This window comes from Triticum urartu, chromosome 6A, assembly GCF_056163025.1.
Source record: "Triticum urartu cultivar PI428250 chromosome 6A, HENAU_Tu73, whole genome shotgun sequence".
Taxonomy (NCBI): Eukaryota; Viridiplantae; Streptophyta; class Magnoliopsida; order Poales; family Poaceae; genus Triticum; species Triticum urartu.
The window spans coordinates 61,561,199-61,585,615 of NC_141878.1; the positions used below are offsets into that span (position 1 = coordinate 61,561,199).

Below are 24,417 nucleotides of genomic sequence, written 5' to 3' on the forward strand. Positions count from 1 at the left end.
ATCTCAACATACTACATTCTCTGTGTGTGTGTGAGTGTGTGTGGGGGGGCATGCAAAAAAGTTTGGGGATCAACAAGTACCAGGATCCCATAGACAACCTTAATACACTTCTTAAGATATGTAGTAGCTTGTAGTCAATCACCCGCGTTCCCTTTTTACTCTACAAAAATAAAAGAAAAAACTATGTACACAAAAAGTGACAAGTTTTCACCATTTTGGCGCCAAAGAAGAAACAGCTCGATCCCGTATGAAGAAGAAACACCGCTTAGTTAGCAGCCACATCCTATGATCTTATCCCATTTTACAGCCAGCCACCAAATTCTCATATTGTGCAGCCAAGGGAGCTGATCCTGGCCATCTCATCAAGGCCCCAACACGATGTTACATTGGGTGACAATGTCGTCGAAGGTACAAGGAGACCGATTTCTCTCTGCAGTAAATCAGACTCCATACAGGGGTAGAGCTACTCGGACGAAGGAGTAACAAAGCGCCCCTGTGAAGACATAGCTGTCGACCCGGTCAAGAATACCACCTGCATTGCAGCTTTGTGTTAAGTTCGCGAAAAAGCAATGGCGCGATGAAGTGTAAGATGTGAGACTCGGAATGTAAAGGACAAAACCGACAGAAACAAGATGTCTAACTTTGGAAAGTATGGTAGTAACTGTTAGAAAAAAGGGTCGATACCAAAGTACGAATGAAATACTCCCTCCGTTTATTTTTATAAGTCATTTCAGACAACTAAAATTGAGCTATTTTGTACACTGTCTGAAATGCTACAACGCCTTATAAAAGTGAACAGAGGGAGTAGATAAAATTGCATGGAGTAGTGCTGCAAAAAAATTGACATGACAAAACATGAGATATAACAAGAACAGAGCTAACAATGTTTACCATGGCCAGGAATGAGCGACCCAGAGTCCTTCACACCAGCATCACGCTTAATAAGAGATTCAATGAGATCCCCGAATAATGAACCCAGAAAGATCAGGATCCCATAAGCAGTAGCACTGATATCAATCAATTAAATAATTAGGCAGGGAAGCAAAGTTCTACGCAAATATATGTCATTCAAGATACTCCCTCCATTTTTATATACAAGGCCACAAACTAAAATTACAGGTACCAAGACAAAAATTAATGTGTGCTTTACAAGTCAATTTGTTTTCTCGTTTACCGGATTAATTAATAGAGTGCATGCACATTAGAGAAAACTGAGTGGCCGTGGGAGAGGAAGTAGGTGAGTGTGTCGTTAGGCTAGTCATAGTGGGAGTAACTTAGCAAGTAACATAACGCACTTCGAGAAATTTTTGCTTATGTGGCTTTGTAGTTAATGAGAAGTGGTAACATAATATGTTACTGTAACATAGCGTTTTCCAAGACAAGATGAGTCTACAAGTTAATTAATGAAGTCTTCTATGACACTACTACTATGTTACTTTGCACTATGAATGTAGTAACTTAGACTAGTGTCATATGTATGACACTAGTATAAGTTACTCACCACTATGACCAGCCTTATCATCCACTACATGCATGCTAGTAATTAAGTCATGGGTTAGTAGTACGAGGAAACATCATTAATATTTGCCTCGATTATTGTTGGTGGCCTTGTATAGATGCAAAATGTGTTTTTCATAGTGGCCTTGTATATAAAAATGGAGGGAGTACAAGTGGAGAATCTATATGCGGATGTAAACTCAACAAAGAGATACATGCTATCACATGTATGTCGGGTCAACATTCTTTTTTAGGCTAATAGGATATAACCATATAAAATCTTTGTTTATTTGAATTCTGAAGGACGGTAGGAACAGCCTTGTTAAATATTTCAAGAAAATAATGTGCAGATAGAGTTACAAAAATATAAAGAAAAGAACACTGCCCCTACTCCTGGCAGATACCAAAACTGACTTTTTGAGAAACTCTAATTGTTGGAAATCGATATTAATATCAGTTTTTCCATCTAAACTTCATTGAGAGGCATATATTCCTTTGCAACAAGATAACATGTAATGAGTCATGAGTTCCCATGGAGTTATTAGAAAAAATCCTGGCAGTTGTGTATTTCTTGTTGATATATTGAAAACTAATGCGTTATGTTGGTACAATTTTGTTCACCCTAAAACCTAAAATTTGATGGTTTATTGCGTTCAAGTAACCAAATTTCAAGAATTCAGTAAAGAAAAATAATGTTTCGGAACTAGGACAATAACAGTAGAAAGGTGTCAGAAGTTAGCAATACCTCAACAGCGATCTTGGCCAGCGAAAGAGAGTCGACAAAAGCACAGTGGTAAGCACACAGCCAGTCAGACCGGCTAAAGCACCCTCCAGGGTCTTCTTAGGGCTTATGTTAGTCAAAGGAGTACGGCCAAATGCCTGAAACGGAAAATGGATAACACGATGACATGATTTACTTCCTTTCAAATACACGACTGTCCAAATAAATCACTTGTCTGCAAAAATTCAGACAAGTTGAATGCTTTTTCATTCAACAAACATACATGGCAGGGCAATCGTATGCGTGTCTACAAATTTATAGTAGTTACTTTGGTAGGGAAAAACAATAAACTAGAAGTTCATCTGTGATCTGACACACTTTTTTTTATCAGTGTGGTTGTGTCACATCAATGGCAATCTTAACAGGTTGCCCAACAGTAGTTACACCATAAGCTGGATAGCTCCTAACTTCTGACAGGCTTCTGTAGGAGTCTCTTGATGTACACTATATTGTTCAAAACGAGTAAAAAAAATTATAGTGACCCACAGAACTATAGGCAAGTTGTTTCCAGATAAATTAAAACAAACTAAAAAAGGCTGTGTTTTACAATAACATGACAAAGTCAAATGGGGTCAATCAAAATAGAAGAGTAGGAAAGAGCATACCCTTCCACATAGGAAAGCTGATGTATCAGCAGCAATAATGCTAGTAATAGATATCAAGGTTGCTACAAGTCCAACTGTCCAGTGAGCTTGCCCACCAAGAAGTATTGGCCAGTTATGTGCTATACCTGTCAAAGAACACTGGTTATAACTTTTAACATATAACAATAATATATTAACTCACCAAGAACAGAAAAACATCATAATTACTTGCACTGGTAACTGGTAAGCACTTAAAAAATGCACTTTCTTATGAACCCTTAAATCAATTAAAACTATACATAAAATTAATCTCTTATAAACAAACTGTCTCTACCAATACTGCAAATCAAACAGAAAGATGAATCGGTAGAGAAAGGTGACAAGCAAAGAAGTAAGCAGAGAAGTACAAAGAGAATTTGACGACATACTTGTATTTAAGGCAGGAGCTGCTAGTCCGCAACGGAGCTTAACCCAGAAAGAAGGAAGATAGCCACAATAAAATAAACCAAAAACTGAACTAGTTAGCTGAGCGAAACGGGGGTTTCCTCTTTGCAATACCAAAGATATTGCAATAATAAATGCCGATAATGTCAGGGGAACATCCATGCGGCCATAGCACCTACACAAATATACAGGAGAAACATCAGAACTCGAAGCTGTAGTCATATTAACAGGAACTGACAACCAAATGTAGCAATCGTTCCTTCTTAAGCAACCCCTCCCCACCCACATTACATGCGCACACAAAGAAAAACATATAGCGTAAATTATGATCATCTAAAAAAAATGTCACGAAGCTCTGATCTAGTAAAAATGCTACGAAGTTCAGGAGCTGAAGCAATCAAGCAACATCTGTAAGCTGATACCTCGAAAGTATACAAAAATGCACTGATACTTAATTGTTCTTCCGACCCAAGAAATTGAGTGATAAGATGGGGAGTTCGGTGCTGAAATGGTAATCCGTGAGGCCTGATTCGCATCGTGTCTAATGACCCCATGATCAAAATGGTAAGTAATTGTATCAAGCTAAAGCTACAACTTACAGGTTGCAAAGTTTCAATGCCGGCATTTGAGCTAATTCCTACTGTACCATCTTGCCTCTACCTCAAGAATTCCCAACAAAATTAAAGAGTGAGTGAGCCAAAGCAATTTTATGCTCGCACGACCACAACGACGTGAGGATAGCTAGCCCATTTATACCGAAAATTGTGACTAAATACCACATAAATTACAGTATCCACAGCGAAGTTCTAGCTTATTCTGACAGTAGGGCAGAGCAGACAACAAATGCGGGGCTCCCTTACAGCGTAAGGATGGGCATGAGGGCGCAGATGGCGGAGCAGACGCGGGACACGTAGCGCGGCGGAGGGGTGCTGCCGCCGGCGGCGGTGCCACGGACGAGCCCGAAGTACTCGCGGGCACCGGCGAGGACGACGGCGGTCATGGCGGCGGTGAACACCCAGCCGCCGGCGACCACGACGCCGCCCGCGCCGACCCCGATGGCGATGCCCACGAGCACCCTCCGCTGCAGCTGCCGGGCCTTGTCGCTCTTCTCGGCGGCCTCCTCCGCGCGGCCTTCGCCGGCGGAGGCGGAGGCGACGGCGAGGAGCGGGAAGCGGTGTCGGAGGCGGAGCGGCGGTGGGGTGGGGAGGAGGAGGCGGAGGCGGAGCGGGGGCTGGGGCCGTGCGGCGGAGTGGAGGACGAGAGGAGGGTGGAGGCGGGTGGCCGTCACCGTCACCGTCGTCGCCGCCGCCGCCGCCGCAGCCATGGGAGATGGGTGGGGGTCAGGTCGGGCGGAGAGTTCGATGCGAGCAAGGAATTTTCGCTACCGTTGATTTTTGGCCAGAGCTGTAGTAGAGACATCGAAAATTTGTACGTACCTGTATTTGCCCAAAAGGAAAACAATACCTACTAGTAGTACCAAAGAAACTGTAACATTACTCTAAACGAAATTTCAAAATTGTAAGTTTAAAAGGTGAAGAAACAAAAATAATGGTATGATAAAAAATACAGAATATGACACTCACCTCGTATCGGCCTGGAAACTTGAGGAAGAAGTGCCAGAAGGTAGAAGGATGGAAAGAAAGAAAAAAGAGGGATGCTCACTGAACGTCGACGATGTTGATACTCTCGATGGTTTATCGGTGATGAACAACGTCAACATTTTTAGAATAAATTGTTTGATAAAAATGTCGACGCCTTTCCTCGTTGTTGCTGGTGGTTGAACGATATGAAGAAATAAGATTTGGTTGGGCAATTATCAAATTGTTTGATAAAAATGTCGACGCCTTTCCTTATTGTTGCTGGTGGTTGAACGATATGGAGAAATAAAATTTGGTTGGGCAATTATCAATGTGTGGTGTTTACATAATTGACAATGAAAAAAACGAAGCAAAGTAGGAGAAGAAATAACAAAGCAGGTGGATCGCAGACAGAAAAAGTTCATAGAAAGCCCCGAAGAGCTGGGTAATCCCACGTCCTCTAATGTTTAAGTGTCAACACCTAAAAAGGGAAATTCAACCTAGTGGGTGGTTCTCTAAAAAACCACTAGCGGATAGTTTGAAATCTTTCAGACCATTTAGTCACTCTGTGCATTTGAAAACCGAACCAAAAAACCATACCGAAAATAAACCGAACCGAACCGATTTTATGGTTTTTATGGTTTCTGGTTTTGGTATGGTATGAACTTTTCATACCGATTTGGACTTTGGTTTTTATGGTATATACCGAAAAACCGAACGGTTAACCGAATAAATCGAAGTAAAAAATAAATTTATATTTCTTGAGATAAACAACCATATAAGTTGTCATTTTTCTTGTACATGAGTTAAATTCACTACTAAGCACCTAAATTTTTCTTGTAACATAGTCATTTTTCTCCTTTTAAAATGCTAAGCACGTCCATAACCATCAACAGATGAATCAATGCATGTATATATACTTATATATATAGTCATATACTATTTGTGTAAACTAGTATGTGTTTTGAGTCGTAAATTTGCAAATTATTATTACGTCATTTTCAAATTCGCGTCAACTTTGGTTTTTATGGTATATACCGAAACCATACCGAAATAATTTGGTATATACCGAAACCGAACCGTATTTTATTTTCATACCGTATTTACCGAAGTATTAATACCGTACAAACCGAAAAACCGTATAAACCAAACCATCTAAACCGAATAAACTGAACGCACAGGGTGACCATTTAGGACATGTTTGAGTTAAGCTCATGAATCATCCTATAATTTAGATGTTTTTATATGGTCATGGTGCATCGAATACCCAACGTCACAATGGATAAATTCTGACCAATGGACATTCACAAGATCCTGAAAAATTCACACATCCTTAAGGCAGCGCCTTGTTTTTTTGTTTGGTATCCGAAAAAACGGACATCTCTCTGTGAAGAGTACATATCGGTTAGCGATTGCATGATATGGTGAGTTGTTTGCATGTGATGCGTCTGACAGCCACTCTGAAGGAGATTGTTTGATCTAGAACTGTATTTGGCAATCCTCTGCACCTCAAAATATGAATATTACAGCCTGGACGACAGCGGCGGGTGCTTTGGCTACCTCGACATGCAAAGATTATCGTCATCTGGCTACCTCAGGCACTTGCCTGTCATGCGGTGTAGAGAAAGAGAATAATTTCAGTCGTTGGTTTCTTGTAGCCATGCTTGAAACTTTTTGGAACACATGCGTGCTGTTTGGTCCTTGCTTGAGAACGATCATCTGATAAATAATAAAAAGGAATGACTTCTCGACGTGTTGCTTCAGTGCTTTGAAGTTACAGAGGTTAGACTCATTATGTTGATATGCTACACTTGAAACCTGCGTATTGATCTGATCTATGACAGAGAGGTATCCCCTGATGATGGAACGGTGTAATTTTTAGACAACTACATGAAGTGCGTTGGTCTCTCATGCAAATTCAGCAAGGAAGAAGTTTTGAAGGAACAAAATGCATGCTTTTGATAATGAGGTTGTGTCGATGGTAAAAGAACATGTTGATGGTTTTCTTTTAGAGTCGGATGACTCAACTGCGGTAGTTATGATCTTGAGAGGCATGCTGGAAAACGATATGTTTTGCGGCGGTAGTTATGATCTTGAGAGGCATGCTGGAACGATACCTTTTGCGGATTATCGGGTCGTGCTCAATTGCAGTGATGCTTTGAAAGCGGAGTACATGCATTAATGTAAGGGATGACTCTCGTTGTCCAAGACATAACCCTTTTGGTCATTATGCAATTGGCCTCTTCAGAAGCTCTTCATCTTATTAGGTTTAGGTGATGGATTGGTTGATCGGCGGACATCTTGCCGTGGAGATCAGATCATTGATGAGTGCTAGAGAGTTTAGAGAGTTTACTTAGTAAAAGATTAGGAGGGAACAAAATAGAGTGGCCGGTCGTCAGACATACTAAATGTACTTCCGCCGTGTGCATCAAAGTCCTGAAGTATTGATGAATTGTTACCTCACAACTAAAACTTTATAATTTTAGAATAAAACTCTGTAATACATACCTCTGAAAAAACCAACATGAAAACAAAAACAAAAAATCCAAATCGTAAAAATTTGTAGGGGTTCAAAGTCCAAATCCTGCCGACAGGGGGTGCTTGAAAAACCACCCCAAATGAGGGAAACAAACTGAAATAACGAACCGGCTCCGGGGCATCACCGAAGCGGAAAGAAACAGAGAGCCCCCAATCCCGATCCCAATCCCAATCCCAATCCCACCCGGTCCGGCCCAGTCCAGTCCAGTCTCCACCCCCGCCGGCCGAGTCAACCGACGCCCGGACCCCCCCTCGTCTCGTCATGGCGGCCGCGACGGCGACGGCGACGGCGGCGGAGGAGGAGGCGCGCCTGCTGCGGCTCGAGGAGCAGGCGGAGCACGGCGGCGGCGGCGCCTGGGAGTACCTCTCTCTCGCCCGCAGGCTCCGCGCGCGCCGCCCCGCCCCCGTCCTCCGCCTCGGCCTCTCCCTCCTCAACGACGCCTCCGCCCGCTCCCGCCTCGCCTCCGAGCGTACGTCACGCCCCTCCTCCCTCCTCCTGATCCCCTCCCCCCCTCCCCCGCGCGCGGTACGGATAGATCTCGTCTCGTGGTCCGCCTCGGGCCAGATCTCTTCCCCCGCGTTCCCGATCCGCCTCCCCCTTTCGAGATCTCATCCGCTGAACTGGAATCGCTGCGCTTTTGCGCCCGGAACCGTTGCCGGAACGTCCCTGCGGCGTTCTCAGCTGCTGCTGATGATCTCTCGCCGTGCTCTTGGCCCCAGTACTGAACGCGAGATCGCTTTGTTTCGATGCATGCAGAGTGGACGCTCTACGAGCAGGTGGCGGTGGCCGCCATGGACTGCCAGCGTCTTGATGTCGCAAAGGTGAGGTGCTCTGGTTACGCAGTCACCTTTTCGTTTATGACCATCTCTGGTCCGGTTCTATTCTCTGATTTCGATGCAATTTGACTTTGCCCGCCGAGAATGAAAAATTCAGTTTATCTTGGGTATGGCTACCATTATCTATTGATCAAATCGCCTCGTTTCATGGTTCTGCAGGATTGTATTGGAATCCTCTCCAAGCAGTTTCCTGGCAGCGCTCGTGTTGGTAAGTTTGTTTGGCCCATACAAAGGCAGTTTGCAGATCTAGTTACACTTGGGAAACTTTATGAGCAGAATCATCCAAAAGGGGTTGGTGACAAGCAAGAAACATGTGGTGGAGCCAAGCTAATCCTTTCCAAAATGGGTTTAATGTTTTTCAAATGGGGAAAGGGTTTGTTCAAAAGATTGGACTAAAGTCTGACATGAAACTTCAAAATTATCATGCCAGTTCCGTAAATCTATGCAAGGCTGTGATTGTTTTTAAGACAGCTCACGTTGTCAATAGTCTGAGAAGTGAACTATAATGCGAACGGCGAAGACTATTACTTAAAAATAAATGAAATATGCATAATTGCTCACCATATAATGATATCAACTATTATTGGCTTGGTGAGTTGATTTCTCTGAACAAATATACCTGCACAGTACTTTAGTATATCAAGCCAAATGATGTTGTGGTACACGCCCTTGGAATATACATAGATGTTGATCTTAGGTATTCTACAGGCCAGGGATTGTCTGGTCTAAGAGCATTACTAGTAGACCCTCAAACCCTCAAACCCTCACCAGCGTTTTAAGGGTCCAAAAATGATCTTTTTGTGCACTTTTACGGGTTGAAAAACAGGGGCAAAGATTAGAACCCTCAAACCCAACCCTTATAACGGAATATTCCCCATGAACGACGTTGTCGTTGCACGCGGGAGGTCGATGGGGCGGCCGCCGGCGAGGGAGCGACTAGCAGCGGCGGTCGCGGGCGTGGACGCGGGAGTTGGGAGGATTTTTCCCTCCCGCGCGAGTATAACCGCCAAATGAGGGTTGGGGTAGGTTTTGCTCCCCAACCCTTACTTTTGAGGATTGGGAGAGGGTTTGAGGGTTGGACCTTTAAATTTTTTTGAGGGTTTGAGGGTTAAGGGGTTCTAGTCTACGGCTTTTTTTCGACGAAAACTGTAAAAAAAGAAGTTATTTTTAGGGGTTTGAGGGTTTGAGGGCTCTACTAGTAATCCTCTAAAGTAGGAGGGCAAGGTGTTGCTTGAGGGTGAAGGTGTAATACATGGACATTTTTGTTAACTAAGAACCAGTTATGGGTTACCTAAATCCTGGTGTACACAAAAGCGATGTAAACACCTAAGTTTGGAACACATTTTTTTTATTCAAGTATACCAGAATTGATATCTGTCGAGTCATATAATGCTGGTTATTATGGCCATCTTTCTGTAAATTCTGAACACACTTGCTCTAAAATGCAGGCCGGCTAGAAGCCCTGCTGTTTGAGGCAAAGGGTGATTGGGCTGAAGCTGAAAGAGCTTATGCACTTATCCTGGAAACCAACCCATTTGATCAGGTAAAAATTTGATATGCAGGAGGAATTTGATTTTCTTTGCTTTCTAGAACCATTCAAATGCTAAGGATGATACCTTAGTGCGGTGTCATTTTACACAACAAATATCCTCCTTGTTTGGTTGTCAGATTGTCCACAAGAGAAAAATTGCTATTGCAAAAGCACAAGGTGACATGTCTTTAGCAGTTGATTATTTGAACAAGTATTTGGAATTGTAAGTATGCATCCACTTCTTTTATGGACCAGTTACTGCCTCCTATATTTTTCTTATTAGAACATATTAAGTTATTAACCCTTTCCCTGTGTTAGATTCATGGCGGATCATGATGCATGGAGAGAGCTTGCTGAAATTTATGTTTCCTTACAAATGTGAGATGTTCAATCTTGATTGATTCAACATAATATGGTCAGATGTGAAAATACTAACTTATATGATGATTTTTTTTGCCAGGTACAAACAAGCCGCCTTTTGTTACGAGGAACTAATATTGGCTCAACCAACCATTCCACTTTATCATCTAGCTTATGCTGAGGTAAGTGGACCAAACACAGCCTTTCGTGGAAATAAATAGAAAAGTTAGAATTATCTGTTATGAAATTTGTCATTATTCTGTTGATGATTTACTGATGGTCCCTTTCTTCCAATGGTAAATGATGAATGGTCGAATACCACATGAGACGACAATAACTATCAAAGATCCAATTAAAATGAAGCACGCCAATTCAACATTGAAGTTAACAAAAACGTTACAAAATAATTATGTATAGTGATATAATGAGCAAGGTTTACGAGTCGACGAGTTGTTCCGAGGTTGAGACTGGTAGGCTAAGCTTAACTAATCGACACTAGTCGACACTGAAGTTGCGACTCATAGACTAGTTGACACTGAAGTGTAGTCGGCCATGGAGTTGAGACTCATAGACTAGTCCTTGGACTCATAATCCATAATGAGGCATAAGATTAAAAATAGCAAGTGTATTAAGTTTTATAAGTTGTGTTTCTCAAGATAATGATCCATGTGAGAGATGAATTGAAATGAAAAAATGACACCCATCTTTATAAAACCTCTCAGGCATAGATGCATAAGTGATGAAGTATTTTGACACCGACTTATAGGCTATCATAATATGCAATGAATCAACATGATTTGATGAGTGATTCAACTGTGTATATTTTCTACCAATTGAGGTCCCACATCTAGTTGTGATCAGCCATGAAAATCGATTTTAGTAATTTAAAGACAAAGACTGGCTTTCATTGAAGCTGTCATCTTAAAGGAGTTTTGTTGGGTATTTATTCAAGTTAGCAGTTTCTTTCTGTTTATTTTAGAAGTCATGTTGTACTAGGCGGACGGGGCATGGCATAGGCTGATATGCAGATATGTGTCTTTAGGGTGGGAAACTGTAGGAGCTTATTCTTGTGGGGTCTGCAAGAAACGGAAGTTGCATGGTTTTATCTTACTGGTTTTGTGTGGTAGGTGGGAGAGGGCATGCTGAGCCCAGAAGTAGAGTTTATTTGACGTGCATATATGGCAATACGATGATCAGTGCTATTTATTTGTTTAATAGTCCTTCTGGTGGGATGCAAAATCACCCAACGTTTCTGATTCATATAAATGACTAAGTCAAGCCAATGCCATGTCCTGATTCTGCCGAAGGCGCAGTTGATTTCATGCTATGCGAGTGCACAGCTTATCCTTGCTGAGTGTCGCCTCTTCTTTTATGTTGAAGGTTTTGTACACACTGGGTGGTTTGGAAAACCTTCAAACCGCTAAAAAGTACTACGCGTCGACTATCCAGTTAACTGGGGGCAAGAACACGAGAGCTCTCTTTGGCGTGTGCCTGGTAAGACGGACGGACATCTTGGAAGGGTCCCAGTTGCCTTTATATTTTATTTATTTATTTATCCACAGTAGTTATCCTTGATGCATATACATCCTTGATCCCCACAGTGCAGCGCAGCAATTAGCCAGCTGACCAAAGGGAGGAACAAGGAGGAGGAGAGCTCGGAGCTGCAGAGCCTGGCCGCAGAGGCACTGATGAAGGATTACAAGCGGCGCGCGCCGTCCATGGAGGCGCTCGTCGCGGGCATGCTGAAGAACATGAAGCTCTCCTGATCTGACCCTTGTTGGCTCACAAGGGCTTTAGCTTTAGCTAGCTGAGCGAGCGAGCACTAGTGCCTCACGCATGCGGTGGGCTCTGCTTTGGAGACGGCAGATCCTTCCAGCAGCATTGTAAAACTTTATTTACGAAAGATCCTTCCTTGTTTCCATATATGTCGTTTTTTTTTTTGATTGTTTTTGTTGCCATAGAGCAATAAGGAAAACAACACTGTACCATTGTAGTTTTGAATATAGACGAAAGTTTTTGATCTGTAATAGATGAGTACGTTAAATCTCTAAATGGATCACTTTTTCTTCTTCTTTAGATAGACGTTCAAGCCGTTCATGTATACACCTCTGTTCCTAAATAGTTTTGATCCACTATGTATTTCTTTCATGTGCCTAAATACTATCTGTTTCTAAATGTAAGACGTGTTGACAGTTTAATTTGCAGATCCTAGCTTACCTTCTCAACTTTCCAGCACAAGAAGTGTCTACAATGGGTATTCACAGTCTTCATGAGATGGTGGCGGTATGTTCCTGGTATCTCCGGTGGGAAAGGAGAAAACTCTGCATAAGGAGCCGGTCCAAGATGCAAGGAGAATTGCGCAGTCAGTTTGGGCTCTTGCATGGAATTTTATCATTGCATGTGATGCAAAGGCATCGATGAAGAGAGGAGGATGGTGCAAACCACCAAATGGAGTCGTCAAACTGAACGTCGATGCAGCCTTTGACATTTGACATGCTGAACGGGCCTATGGGAACAGTAATCAGAGACGATAGGGGCCATATGACTGTCGCTGGAAACAAACTGGTTGATTCATGTTATGATGTTCTGATGGCGGAAGTGATGGCTCTCAAGTTTGGTCTCTAGATTTGCATTGACAGCGGGCTGTAACAAAATTGTGGTCAACTCTGACAATCTGGAACTCACAGAGACTATGAAAAATGGAGGCCATTTTGCTGGGAATGCGACAACCATTATTGATGACTGCTATCATCTGGCATGCGAGTTCCGCTATATTACTTTCGGGTTTTGCCCAAGAGAAGCGAATACTGTGGCTCATGAATTAACTAAACTAGCTAGATTTTCTTTTTTGTAACGAGTGGTTTGAAGATGCTTCAATTGAGCTACTTCCTCTGTTGATGAAGGATGTAAACTTGATTACGAGTTAATAAAGAGGAGGTAAAGTTATAAAATAATAATAATTAAACTGCCAAAACATATTGCATTCAGGAACAGAGGCAACAGTTATGATCAACTATATATTTCCCCCAGAAATTGATGGAGAGACGTTTGCACAAATTCTCCGGCTACTTGGCCATTGTTTCATCTGCTTGCTCAACTCTTCTTCCTCTATGTTGACACGAGTCGAGCCCGCTGGTTTTATCTGACATTACCCTTTATCGCTTTATCGTTAGGTGACCAACCTACAAACCCCAATTTGATCTACCTCCGCAACATTTCCACGTATCCTAACCTATTTCTTCCATCTTATTTGACTTCTATGCTGCTGCAACATATTTTGTTTTTTCTCTCTTTTTTTGAGAAGGAGGTTGAAACTTCCGGCCTTTGCATCATTGTGATGCACACATCCAATTTTATTAAAGCTGACGCAATCACTCAAGACCAGCACGTCAACAAGAAGGCAACGCCTTCAACAAGATAAGGACATAAGTGGGCCTATTTGTTTAATTACGACTTTAGCACGCACACAGATCAGTGAGATGATGGCACACTACGGCTAGCAATCGACAGCACGTACTGCAGAGTCAGGTCATGCACATTGCTCGATTGTGTTCTTCTTAGCAAATCTTGACAATGTACTAGGAGGATTAATCACCTCAAACATCGACAGCCTTCCGCGTATCCTTTTTTTTTTTGCTTTCAGGAATACGCCCGTCATTGCTATGAGGATGAAGGTGTGTATGTATATTTTTCAGATACACCTGCAGGTGTTTTATTGAACATACGCCGTTCAGCACACACAAAAAAGATCCACCATCCTTTTCTTCTTTCAGTTGTCATACAGTACAAAATTGCTTCATTGTTGATTAGATGCTATGTCATATCGTCTGAAAACAATGTCTCTTTCATGATTTCAACATGCCAATGTGGTGTGGTCGATGCCAAACTAGTGCTCCGTTTGTGTTTTTTAAGATGCTTTGTAACGCACGGATACTTTGCTAGTACATGCATACATACATACATACTCCCTCCGCATATAAGATTTGATCAAAGTCAAACTTTTAAATGTGACCAACTTTATAGAAAAAAATATCAACATCTAAAATACTAAAGCTATATGGTATGGAAATTAATTTCATGATGCATCTAACAATACTGATTTCATATTATGAATCTTGATATTTTTTTTATAAACTTAGTCAAAGTAAACAAAAGTTGACTTTGACAAAATCTTATATGCAGACTAAAAAGAAACGGAGGGAGTACATACATACATAGTACATATTGACGGGCATACACGCCGTGTGAAAATATCTATTTGCACATCTTTAAAATTAAAATTTGGCTAAAAAAAAGAAAAGAGCATGGAAAGAGTCATGGCCAAGAAAAGAGAGAGGAGGGGAGCGGAAGCCGGGAAGACTGAGCGGAGGAGCGACTGGTAGCTAATTTGGGCGCGTGAAGCTCTCCCGGCCTCTCACCGTCGTCCACCCCCCGTACGTGGTGCAGCCAGCATGTGTATATGTATCTATATATATAAAGCCCACCTCCTTCATCCTCACAACGCAATACAATCTCTTCTCTCCTCCTGCCAGCTTACAAGCCAACCAACGCAGCGCAATGGCGGCGGTGCAGCAGTACACGGTGGCGCTCTTCCTCGCCGTCGCCGTCGCCCTCGTGGCGGGGCCGGCCGTCTCCTACGCCGCCTACGCCCCCGGCGCCCCGGCCACCCCCGCCGCCCCAGGGACCCAGCCCAAGGCGACGACTCCGGAGCAGAAGCTGATGGAGGATATCAACAACGGCTTCAAGGCGGCCGTGGCGGCCGCAGCCGCCGTCCCTCCGGCCGACAAGTACAAGACGTTCGAGGCCACCTTCAGCGCGGCCTCTAACAAGGCTTTCGCAGATGTCCTCAAGGCCGCCGCCTCCGGCCAGATGCCCGCCCAGTCAGCCTCCATGGCCTCACTCTCCAAGAGCCTCGAAGCCTCCTACAAGCTCGCCTACGACAAAGCCCAGGGCGCCACCCCCGAGACCAAGTACGACACCTACGTCGCCAGTCTCACCGAGTCGCTCCGCGTCATCTCCGGCGCCTTCGAGGTCCACTCCGTCAAGCCCGCCGCCGAGGAGGTCAAGGGGATCCCCGCCCCCCAGCTCAAGACCATCGACCAGATCGACGCCGCCTACAGGACCGCCGCCACCGCCGCCGACGCTGCCCCGGTCAACGACAAGTTCACCGTCTTCGAGTCCGCCTTCAACAAGGCCATCAAGGAGACCACGGGCGGCGCATACGACAACTACAAGTTCGTCCCCGCCCTTGAGTCCGCCGTCAAGCAGGCCTACGCCGCCACCGTCGCCTCCGCGCCCGAGGTAAAGTACGCCGTCTTTCAGGCCGCCCTGAGCAAGGCCATCAATGCCATGGTTGAAGCCGAGAAGGATGCCAGCGCCGCCACTGCCGGTGGCTACAAAGCCTGAGCTCGCCAACAACACACATCCATCACGCACACATACTATGCTGTGTATGTATGTAGTACGTACGTGTGTGGCCTTGGCGGCCAGGGATTTTCCTGATGCTTCCTTCTTGGTTTTCGTTTCATGCATGCAGCCGCGATCGACCGTGTGTGCATGTGCCTGTAATAATAACAAAATCTTTGTAATCTTTTTCTATGAATTTGTAATCCCCATGACAAGCGGGATCAAATCCGCATATTGTATAGGGCAGTGATCTGCGCCGGTGCGCCGGCCCAACTGTTAGGCGAGTCGTATCTGAAACGTTAGTTTGTCTTTTGCACACCGTCAGATCAGCCTTTGAATCGTTTTTTTTCTCAATAGAAAATCGTGTCCAATTCAAAACAACTATTTCGTGCTGGACACCCCGCCATGGACTCTCCGAAGGCTGACCTTGAAGCATCACCAGCTCGCCGCCGGTTGCCGGTCGCCGTCCTTGCTGCCGGCCGCCGTCCATCTTAGTCGTCGCCGTCGTAGCACCGCCATGCCGTGGCTGCAGCTCCTGGTGTCGCCGGGAGCCACCATGCCATGGTTGAAGCCTTTTCACACAACGGTTGAAGCTTTTTTCATGCATAGTTCCTGCTTTTGCGCTTGCGTCATGGCCGGTCCCAAATTCCATCACCTTTGATGGGGTAGTAGCAAAAATAAAAGACGGTGGTAGCAAAATACAAAGACCATTGTAGCAAAACTTAAAGTGGTTCCAGCAAAAATAAGATGGATCCAACAAAAATTCAAAAACAGGGTGGTAGCAAAAACTAAGACGACAGAAGCAAATTTCAAAGACTATGGTAACAAAAGGCTAGAGTGGTTCCAGCAAAAAGATGGATCTAATTAAGCAAAAAATATCAAAAGACGGACTTCAACGGTAGTAGCAAAAAACAAAATGATGATAGCAATGTTTTGGACTGGTTGCAGCAGAAGGCACTCAAACAAGGTGGATCCTAGCAAAAAATACAGCTGATTTCAGCAAAACAACAAGCCAGATGGAGCAAAAAATACCACCGATTGAAGCTCCCGCCGACACCGATTCCAGCATCTCGTCCGCTCGTGCACAACGTAGTCGCCGTTCCCGCACGGGTGGAGCACGACGGCGCTCGCCGGAGCGGCATGGCGACAGGTCGAGGGCGAGGCGCTCGCCGGAGCAGCGTGGGGGCAGGTCAAAAGGCTGGAGAAATGTGGAGGTAGGTAGATGCAGCCCCTCGTCAGAGCAGCACCGGGGTAGGTGGAGGCGAGGAGGTCGCCGGAGCAGCGCAGGGCGAGGTGGATGCGTCCGCTCGCCGGAAATGCGCAGGGCAGATGGAGGCGGACGTCGGCGGAGCAGAGCAGGTCCTGTTTGATTTCAGGAAAAAATGAGTGAAAGGGATAAGGGAGGACAAAGATGGATGCGGTTTGCAGGACCCATAAATGACGCGTGGGGAGTGGACGTGGCTGACTCATAGGATCCAACGTGGCGCATGAGCCGGCCGAAAGTTCAGCCAACGCACCAAACATGAACGTTTTCCAAGGGATAAGGGAGGACAAAGATGGATGCGGTTTGCAGGACCCATAAATGACGCGTGGGGAGTGGACGTGGCTGGCTCATAGGATCCAACGTGGCGCATGAGCCAGCCGAAAGTTCGACCGGCGCACCGAACATGAACGTTTTCCTACTGTATATCTATATCTATCGCTGGATCGAGTTTCTCTTGATTAACTCATGGAAATCAAGATTGCCTTTTATATCAGTATTTTCTTAGAAGATCCTTTTTATATTAGTATTAGGATTATTCCTTGTTTGGTCTTTCCCCCTCCCCTCCCGCGTCCCACGCGCGTCCGGGAGGCAACCCTAGCACCGCCGCCGCCACCTCCGTCCCTCTCTCCCTCCTCCCTCGCCGCCGCCAGGGGGCATGAGCGGGCGAAGCCCGGTCATCGCCAGCGGCGACGTTGTGTGGGAGCTGCAGCGCGGGCCGGATCTCGCCGGCTGGGATGTTGCGCTCGATGCCGGGCGTAGCGGCACTCCGGAGTGGGCCAGCGATGGTGGCGTGGCGTCGGGCGACGGGCGGCATGGTGGTGGTGCAGGTCGGCGGGTGGCATCGGCGGCGACTGCCTCGCAGCAGCGCCTCGGCGCCACGTCTGGCGCTGCGGGTCACAGGCGGCCCCTCTCGTCGTGGATCTCGGGTGGAGGGGCGGCACAACAGTGGTGGAGATGGGCGGCCCCGGCTGGACGACGGCGCTCGGCGCAGGAGGGCCTCCCTGGTGACCTCGCATGGCTGCGGCCTCAGCGGTTCCGTGCTCCCTCCCACTAGTAAAAATATGGCTTTGGCCCAGGCCTGAAAAGCCCATTAATCCTGGTTCACTCACGAACCGAGACCAATGGGTGCATCGGTCCCGCTTCGCGAGGCCAGGGCGCCGGCCAGGCCTCGTGGGCCATTGACCCTGATTCATCTGACCCCTTTGGTCCCGGTTCCAGACATGAACCGGGACCAATGGGCCTTTGCTCCTGGCCCACAACCACTGGTCCCGGTTGGTGGCTGGAACCGGGACCAAATGTGGTCCTTTAGTCCCAGTTCTAGCCACCAACCGGGACTACAGAGTGGCCTATATATACCCCCGCCCCTGCGCGAGCAAAGCCATCGCTCTGTTTTTTTTTGCCCGGCCGTGGGAGAGCTTTGTGGTACTCTAGCTCACCTCCTATGCACATGAGGTGTTCGATGAAATGCCCGAGCCACACTTAAGATTTCTCCTCTCGAAGCTCCTTGTCCAAACTCCATTTTCCTCAAGATTTGTCTAGGTTTGGCGGTCCGTCCTGTTCCATCCCCGACCTCCCCGCCGTCGATCGCTCGCGCCGGTCTCGCCTCCGGCACCACCGTGGTGAGCCTCTTGTTCTTATCTTCTTTCTAAAAGAAAAAGTTCTTACTCGTATGATTTAGATAGATACTTGTATAATTTTCTTACTTTTATTATTGTTTGTTATTATATAGTGTGATGGTTTTGGTATCCGCCTCCGTCGGCGCTCGTCCTGTCTATGATTCAGATGTGGTATATATTGTCTTTGATAACTATTTGTTTCATTTAGTGTTGATGACAATTATGCCGACCAACGTGACATAGATTTTTTATCTAGGAGGTATGTGAACCGAAAATTCCAATCGACCCTATTGTCGAGAGGTTAAATTTAGATAAGAAGAAAACAATTACTTGAAGAAAAAATTGAAAAAAATTGAGGAGGAGAAGATGATATTGGAGTTGCATGTTGCGGATGTCGTCGATGATCACAAGATCAAGATGGAGGCAATGCGCTTGAAGATTAGAAAGATTAGAAAACATGTCATTCACACCGAGGCTTGGTATCATTATGCCGTTGGATCAATTGTTACCTTAGTTGCGATTATGATCGCATTTGTTGTTGCATAGAAATGGTTTACATAGTTTCAATGTATGGTTTAATTAGATGCTCTGAAGAGCTATATGTTGTTCAATGAGAGCTATGTATGTACTTTGGTTTCAATGTGATGATGAACTTCTATTAATTTGGTCACTTCTGTATTCATGATGTTCTGTAATGGTTTTTGACACACTTAATTATATATAATGCACGCAGATGAACCGACAATGGATGTACAGCAACAGAGGCACCTCATAGTACATTAAGGGCGTGCATAATTTTCTCAAAGTGGCCGAGGCAAACAAGCATAATGGTTTTATGTGTTGTCCATGCCCTATATGTGGGAATACGAAGTCTTACTCTGACCGGAAAATCCTTCACACCCACCTGCTTCATAAGGGTTTCATGCCACACTATAATGTTTGGACCAAGCACGGAGAAAGAGGGGTTATGATGGAAGACAATGAAGAAGAATAGGATGATGACAACTACGTGCCCCCTGAATATGGTGATGCTACAACGAGGGAAGCTGAAGATCAAGAGGAACCAAACGATGTGCTCGATGATGATCTTTGCCGGGTCATTGTTGATGCAAAGAGACAATGAGAAAGTGAAAAGGAGAAGTTGAAGTTCGATCGCATGTTAGAGGATCACAAAAAAGGTTACACCCCAATTGTAAAGATGGCAACACAAAGCTTGGTATCACACTGGAATTGCTGCAGTGGAAGACAGAGAATGGTGTACCTGACAAATAATTTGAGAAGCTACTTAAAATATTGAAGAAGAAGGTTCCAAAGGATAACGAATTGCCCGACAATACGTATGAAGCAAAGAAAGTTGTGTGCCCTCTAGGACTGGAGGTGCAGAAGATACATGCATGCCCTAATGACTGCATCCTCTACCATGATGCATACGAGGATTTGAACGCATGCCTGGTATGTGGTGCATTGCGGTATAAGATCAGACGAGATGACCCTGGTGATGTTGACGACGAGCGCCCTAGGAAGAGGGTTCCTGCCAAGGTGATGTGGTATGCTCCTATAATACCACGGTTGAAACGTCTGTTCAGAAACAAAGAGCATGCCAAGTTGATGCGATGGCACAAAGAGGACAGTAAGAAAGATGGGAAGTTGAGAGCACCTGCCGATGGGTGGCATGCAATGGGGAAAAATCGAGAGAAAGTGGGGGGGGGACTTTGCAGGTGGCGCAAGGAACGTATGGTTTGGTTTAAGCGTGGATGGCATTAATCCTTTTGGGGAGCAGAGCAGCAATCATAGCACCTGGCCCATGACTCTATGTATCGATAACCTTCATCCTTGGTTGTGCATGAAGCGGAAGTTCATTATGATGCCAGTTCTCATCCAAGGCCCTAAGCAACCTGGCAACGACATGAATGTGTACCTAAGGCCATTAGTTGAAGAACTTTTACAGCTGTGGAATGGAAACAGTGTACGTGTGTGTGATGATCACAAACATCAGGAATTTGACCTACATGCGTTGTTGTTTGTAACCATCAATGATTGGCCTGCTCTCAGTAACCTTTCAGGACACACAAACAAGGGATACCACGCATTCACACACTGTTTAGATGACACTGAAAGTATATATTTGGACAAATGCACGAAGAATATGTACCTGGGGCATCATCGATTTCTTTCGACCAACCATCAATGTCGAAAGGCAAGAATTTCAAAGGCAAGGCAGATCACCGGAAGAAGCTCGCCGTCCGTACTGGTGATCACATACTTGCTATGGTCAATTATTTACAAGTAATATTTGCAAAGGGTCCCAACGGACTATCTGTTCCGAATGACGCTGAGGGACGTGCACCCATGTGGAAGAACAAATCTATATTTTGGGACCTACCCTACTGGAAAGACCTAGAGGTCCGCTCTGCAATCGACATGATGCACGTGACAAAGAATCTTTGTGTGAACCTGCTGTTGGTGTCAAAATCGGCAGATCTTGGGTAGGGGGTCCCGAACTGTGCGTCTAAGGTCGAAGGTAACAGGAGACAGGGGACACGATGTTTACCCAGGTTCGGGCCCTCTCTATGGAGGTAATACCCTACTTCCTGCTTGATTGATCTTGATGAATATGAGTATTACAAGAGTTGATCTACCACGAGATCGTAATGGCTAAAACCTTAAAAGTCTAGCCTATATGATTATGATTGCCTCTAAGGACTAAACCCTCCGGCTTATATAGACACCGGAGGGGACTAGGGTTGTACAAAGTCGGTTACAGAGAAAGGAATCTTCATATCCAAATGCCAAGCTTGCCATCCACGCCAACGAGAGTCCCATCTGGACACGAGTGAGAGTCTTCGGTCTTGTATCTTCACAGCCCATCAGTCCAGCCCATGTCCAATAGGCTGGATGCCCGAGGACCCCTTAGTCCAGGACTCCCTCAGTAGCCCCTGAACCAGGCTTGAATGACGAGGTGTCCGGCGCGCAGATTGTCTTCGGCATTGCAAGGTGGGTTCCTCCTCCGAATACTCCAAAACAGCCTTCGAACATAAAGAACGTGTCCGGCTCTGCAAAACAAGTACCACACACAACCGCAGAGAGTATAATATTTCATGAGTCCAATCTACCGACAACTTTTTGTAGTGTGACACCACGTCGCTACCCGGTCATTATTTTGAACCTTTTTTGGCCTGCCGCTCCATATTTCGAGATGCGGTTTTATTGGCATGTCTTGTCAAAGCAGAGATCGTGTCCCCTTATTACGGGATTCTCATCAATACGGGTATGGGTAATCCAACCATGCCGCCTACATGGCCCTTGGGAATAGGCGAGTTTTATGGCGAGTGGGGAGGCGCTTGATATTCACTGCCTTTATAAGGAGATATGATTCCTTTCCTTCACCCATGCCTTCTTTCTCTCTGCCTACCCACTCTCGAGCTCCAGCGCCCAAGTTCTCATCTTTTCCGTCTCAAAAAAGCACTCCGATCATGTCCGGATCCGAAGCGCAGGGCAAGTGGATGGTCTCCTCCATCAAGGAGAAGGACATCACCCAGCTTCAGGAGGCCGGGTATTTGGCCAAGGAGGTCGCCCACCGGCTTCTGGCCGAGGAACAGATCGTCCCTACCCGGAGCCCCATGAGAGGGTAGTTTTCATCCCCCACTTCATCCGCAGACTGGGATTTCCTCTCCACCCATTTGTCCGTGGACTCATGTTTTTCTATGGGCTAGATTTCCATGATCTGGCCCCAAATTCCTTTCTCACTATCTCGGCATTCATTGTCGTGTGTGAGGCTTTCCTCCGCATCCCACCCCACGTCGGATTGTGGCTGAAGACCTTCAATGTGAAGCCGAAGGTGGTGGGAGGCCAACATGCGGAGTGCGGAGGCGCCATGATAAGCAAAATGTCCAATGTCCCGTGGCCCAAAGGCACCTTCATGGAGACCGTCAAGGGGTGGCAGAAGCTGTGGTTCTACATCATAGAGCCCTGCGACACTACCTGGGCCGCGTCTCCCGAATTCAAATCCGGGGCCCCAATGCGGCTTACCTCCTGGCAACAGAAGGGCCTGGATTGGTCTTCATCGGACGAGCTGACAGCGCTTCAGATGCGCATCAGGAGCATGGTGGACAAGAACGTCAAGCTTGTCAATGTGATCCAGGTGATGCTAGTTCGCCGGATCCTTCCATGCCAGAGCCGGGCTTGCCATCTATGGGAGTTCGATCCAGCCGAGTACCAGACCTTGCAACGGTTCTTCGGAACTACGCAAGAAGATATCTAGAAGGTGCTCTTCAAGGCCAACGAGACGTGGCCGAAGACGACCGAGGACCGTGGGCACGACCTGGCCCATCCCGCCAGTTCAGTAAGTTTTCCATATTTCAAGGTGTATTCTTTACTTGCTTACTCAAGGAGGATGTCTAAACTTCCCTATTTGTTTTTTTAGGGTTGGAAAATGAAGGCGGAGCGGATTTAGTGTCCGGCTCCACTGCCCGAAGAACCATCCATCCCGCTTATGACGAAGATGCTGGTTCCGGCGCCCTACAAGGCGCCGGAGAAGAAGGCCAAGGGGACCAGAGGTGGCCTCCGTCACAAGGGCACTTCGGACATGGCGTCCGAAGACGCCGAAACTCACTCCTCCGCCGCCAAAGATGACGAGGAGGAGGAGGAGGAGGAAGAAAGCAACCCCCCCCGAGGGGGGAAGGAAGAAGAGGGCGGCCTCCACAAATCTGGAGGCAGATGCGTCCAAGAAGGGAAAGGTCTCCCTCGCGGATAACTCCGTGTGGGACATCGATAGCAGCCCAGGACGGCGCCCCCGGGATAAGCCCCTGGCCGAATAGTGAGTATCCAAAGACCCAGACGCATTCATGTATCAGCCTTTTTACTTCATAATTTTAACATGTTGAATCACGCACTTGCAGTCCGGCTCGTTCCAACCTCGAGCGATCCTCATCTTCGGGGAACTCGCTGGACCCGAAGGTGATGGACAGCGGGTCCCTTCCGGCGGCCTCCTCTCCCAGGGCCATGGATGACACCGAGGTGTTGTCCTGAAGGATCCCAGGCCAGGGAGAGATGCAGGAGGCCGTCAGGGCGGTGCCAGAGGGCGTCGGCCGCCGGACACATGGGGGAGCGAATCCCATGGAGACTGGCGATGGGGGCCATGTCCAATTTGGACCCCAGCCAAATACGGCCCCGGAGACCCATAAGGCTCCGGAATCCGGCAAGTGGCCTCCTTCGTCAGAAGGAGGTGTGCCCATCCCGCCGGTGACCTCTGTCCAACCAGAGGCACCGGATACTCTACTGGAAGCGCTGCGAAGTGCTTCCATTGTTGAGGAACACCATACCCTCATGGGTGCGGTGATTGAGAAGATTCAGTCCGCGAACAGCAGAGTGACCGAAGCCTGCACAAGCCTTCTAACAGGCTTTGAGGTAAGCAATGCAATTATGTAAAAAGAAAGTCACAGTATAGACAGTAGCCCCTGAGACTTTGTCCAGTGTTCGGAAAGAAGAGCCGAACAGAGGATCAAATAGTTTTTCACAGGAGACTAACCATATATGTCTATGTGAATAAGCAGGCATCACTGGTAGCCGTGACTTCTCATGCTGCCGAAGTCTTCGGACTGAAGCAAAGGCTAGAGCAGACCGAGGAAGAGCTCGGTCGTGCGAAAAAGCATCTGGAGGACAATAAAGGTATGCAATGACCTTGTGCATGTCCGGAAAGGATGAATGTTTTTGTGTTGACCACAGTGCCATGATATTTTCGTAGGGGCGGCAAACGAGGTGGAGATCCTCAAGAAGGCGCTGGCCGAGGCCGAGGAGAGAACGACAAAGGAACAAGCCGCCCATGAAAAGCATGAGGCCAGGGTTGGTAAGGTCCAGCAGGAGCTCCAGGATGCCGTGAAGGAATGCGAGTCCTTGGAGCGCCAGAATGCGGACTAAGAGTCCGAACTCACTAAGGCCCGCCAAAGTGCACAAGAGGCCTGGGACGAAGCCCAAGGCGCCCTC

General features: G+C 46.4%; 3 protein-coding genes across 3 annotated transcripts; 2 read left to right on the top strand and 1 right to left on the bottom strand.

The window, feature by feature from the left end:
* Nucleotides 1-90: 90 nt before the first annotated feature.
* Nucleotides 91-4,708, bottom strand: CDS4 (cytidinediphosphate diacylglycerol synthase 4). Its single transcript, XM_048677507.2, has 6 exons — nucleotides 4,167-4,708; nucleotides 3,291-3,481; nucleotides 2,884-3,008; nucleotides 2,243-2,376; nucleotides 892-1,007; nucleotides 91-532 (listed from the first exon to the last, which is right to left on the bottom strand). Exons 1-6 carry the CDS (start codon nucleotides 4,628-4,630, stop codon nucleotides 441-443), a joined length of 1,122 nt encoding a protein of 373 aa, XP_048533464.2. The 5' UTR covers nucleotides 4,631-4,708; the 3' UTR covers nucleotides 91-440.
* Nucleotides 4,709-7,535: 2,827 nt separating this feature from the next.
* Nucleotides 7,536-12,225, top strand: LOC125513400 (uncharacterized). Its single transcript, XM_048678512.2, has 9 exons — nucleotides 7,536-7,891; nucleotides 8,179-8,243; nucleotides 8,418-8,466; nucleotides 9,707-9,801; nucleotides 9,927-10,012; nucleotides 10,108-10,167; nucleotides 10,250-10,331; nucleotides 11,530-11,643; nucleotides 11,751-12,225. Exons 1-9 carry the CDS (start codon nucleotides 7,684-7,686, stop codon nucleotides 11,913-11,915), a joined length of 924 nt encoding a protein of 307 aa, XP_048534469.1. The 5' UTR covers nucleotides 7,536-7,683; the 3' UTR covers nucleotides 11,916-12,225.
* A 2,407-nt stretch (nucleotides 12,226-14,632) lies between these two features.
* Nucleotides 14,633-15,871, top strand: LOC125515723 (major pollen allergen Lol p 5b-like). The gene has a single exon (XM_048681231.2). It carries the CDS (start codon nucleotides 14,707-14,709, stop codon nucleotides 15,553-15,555), a length of 849 nt encoding a protein of 282 aa, XP_048537188.1. The 5' UTR covers nucleotides 14,633-14,706; the 3' UTR covers nucleotides 15,556-15,871.
* Nucleotides 15,872-24,417: the final 8,546 nt, after the last annotated feature.

Bases quoted from the DNA above. Each gene is read 5' to 3' on its own strand.
- LOC125513400 (XM_048678512.2), top strand. From the start codon at position 7,684: ATGGCGGCCGCGACGGCGACGGCGACGGCGGCGGAGGAGGAGGCGCGC. The intron at 8,244-8,417 runs GTGAGGTGCTCT...ATGGTTCTGCAG, and splicing joins AGCGTCTTGATGTCGCAAAG to GATTGTATTGGAATCCTCTC. The intron at 10,013-10,107 runs GTAAGTATGCAT...TCCCTGTGTTAG, and splicing joins TTGAACAAGTATTTGGAATT to ATTCATGGCGGATCATGATG.
- LOC125515723 (XM_048681231.2), top strand. From the start codon at position 14,707: ATGGCGGCGGTGCAGCAGTACACGGTGGCGCTCTTCCTCGCCGTCGCC.
- CDS4 (XM_048677507.2), bottom strand. From the start codon at position 4,630: ATGGCTGCGGCGGCGGCGGCGGCGACGACGGTGACGGTGACGGCCACC. The intron at 3,482-4,166 runs GTAAGGGAGCCC...ATATTTGTGTAG, and splicing joins CTCATGCCCATCCTTACGCT to GTGCTATGGCCGCATGGATG. The intron at 1,008-2,242 runs GTATTGCTAACT...GATTGATATCAG, and splicing joins TGGCCAAGATCGCTGTTGAG to TGCTACTGCTTATGGGATCC.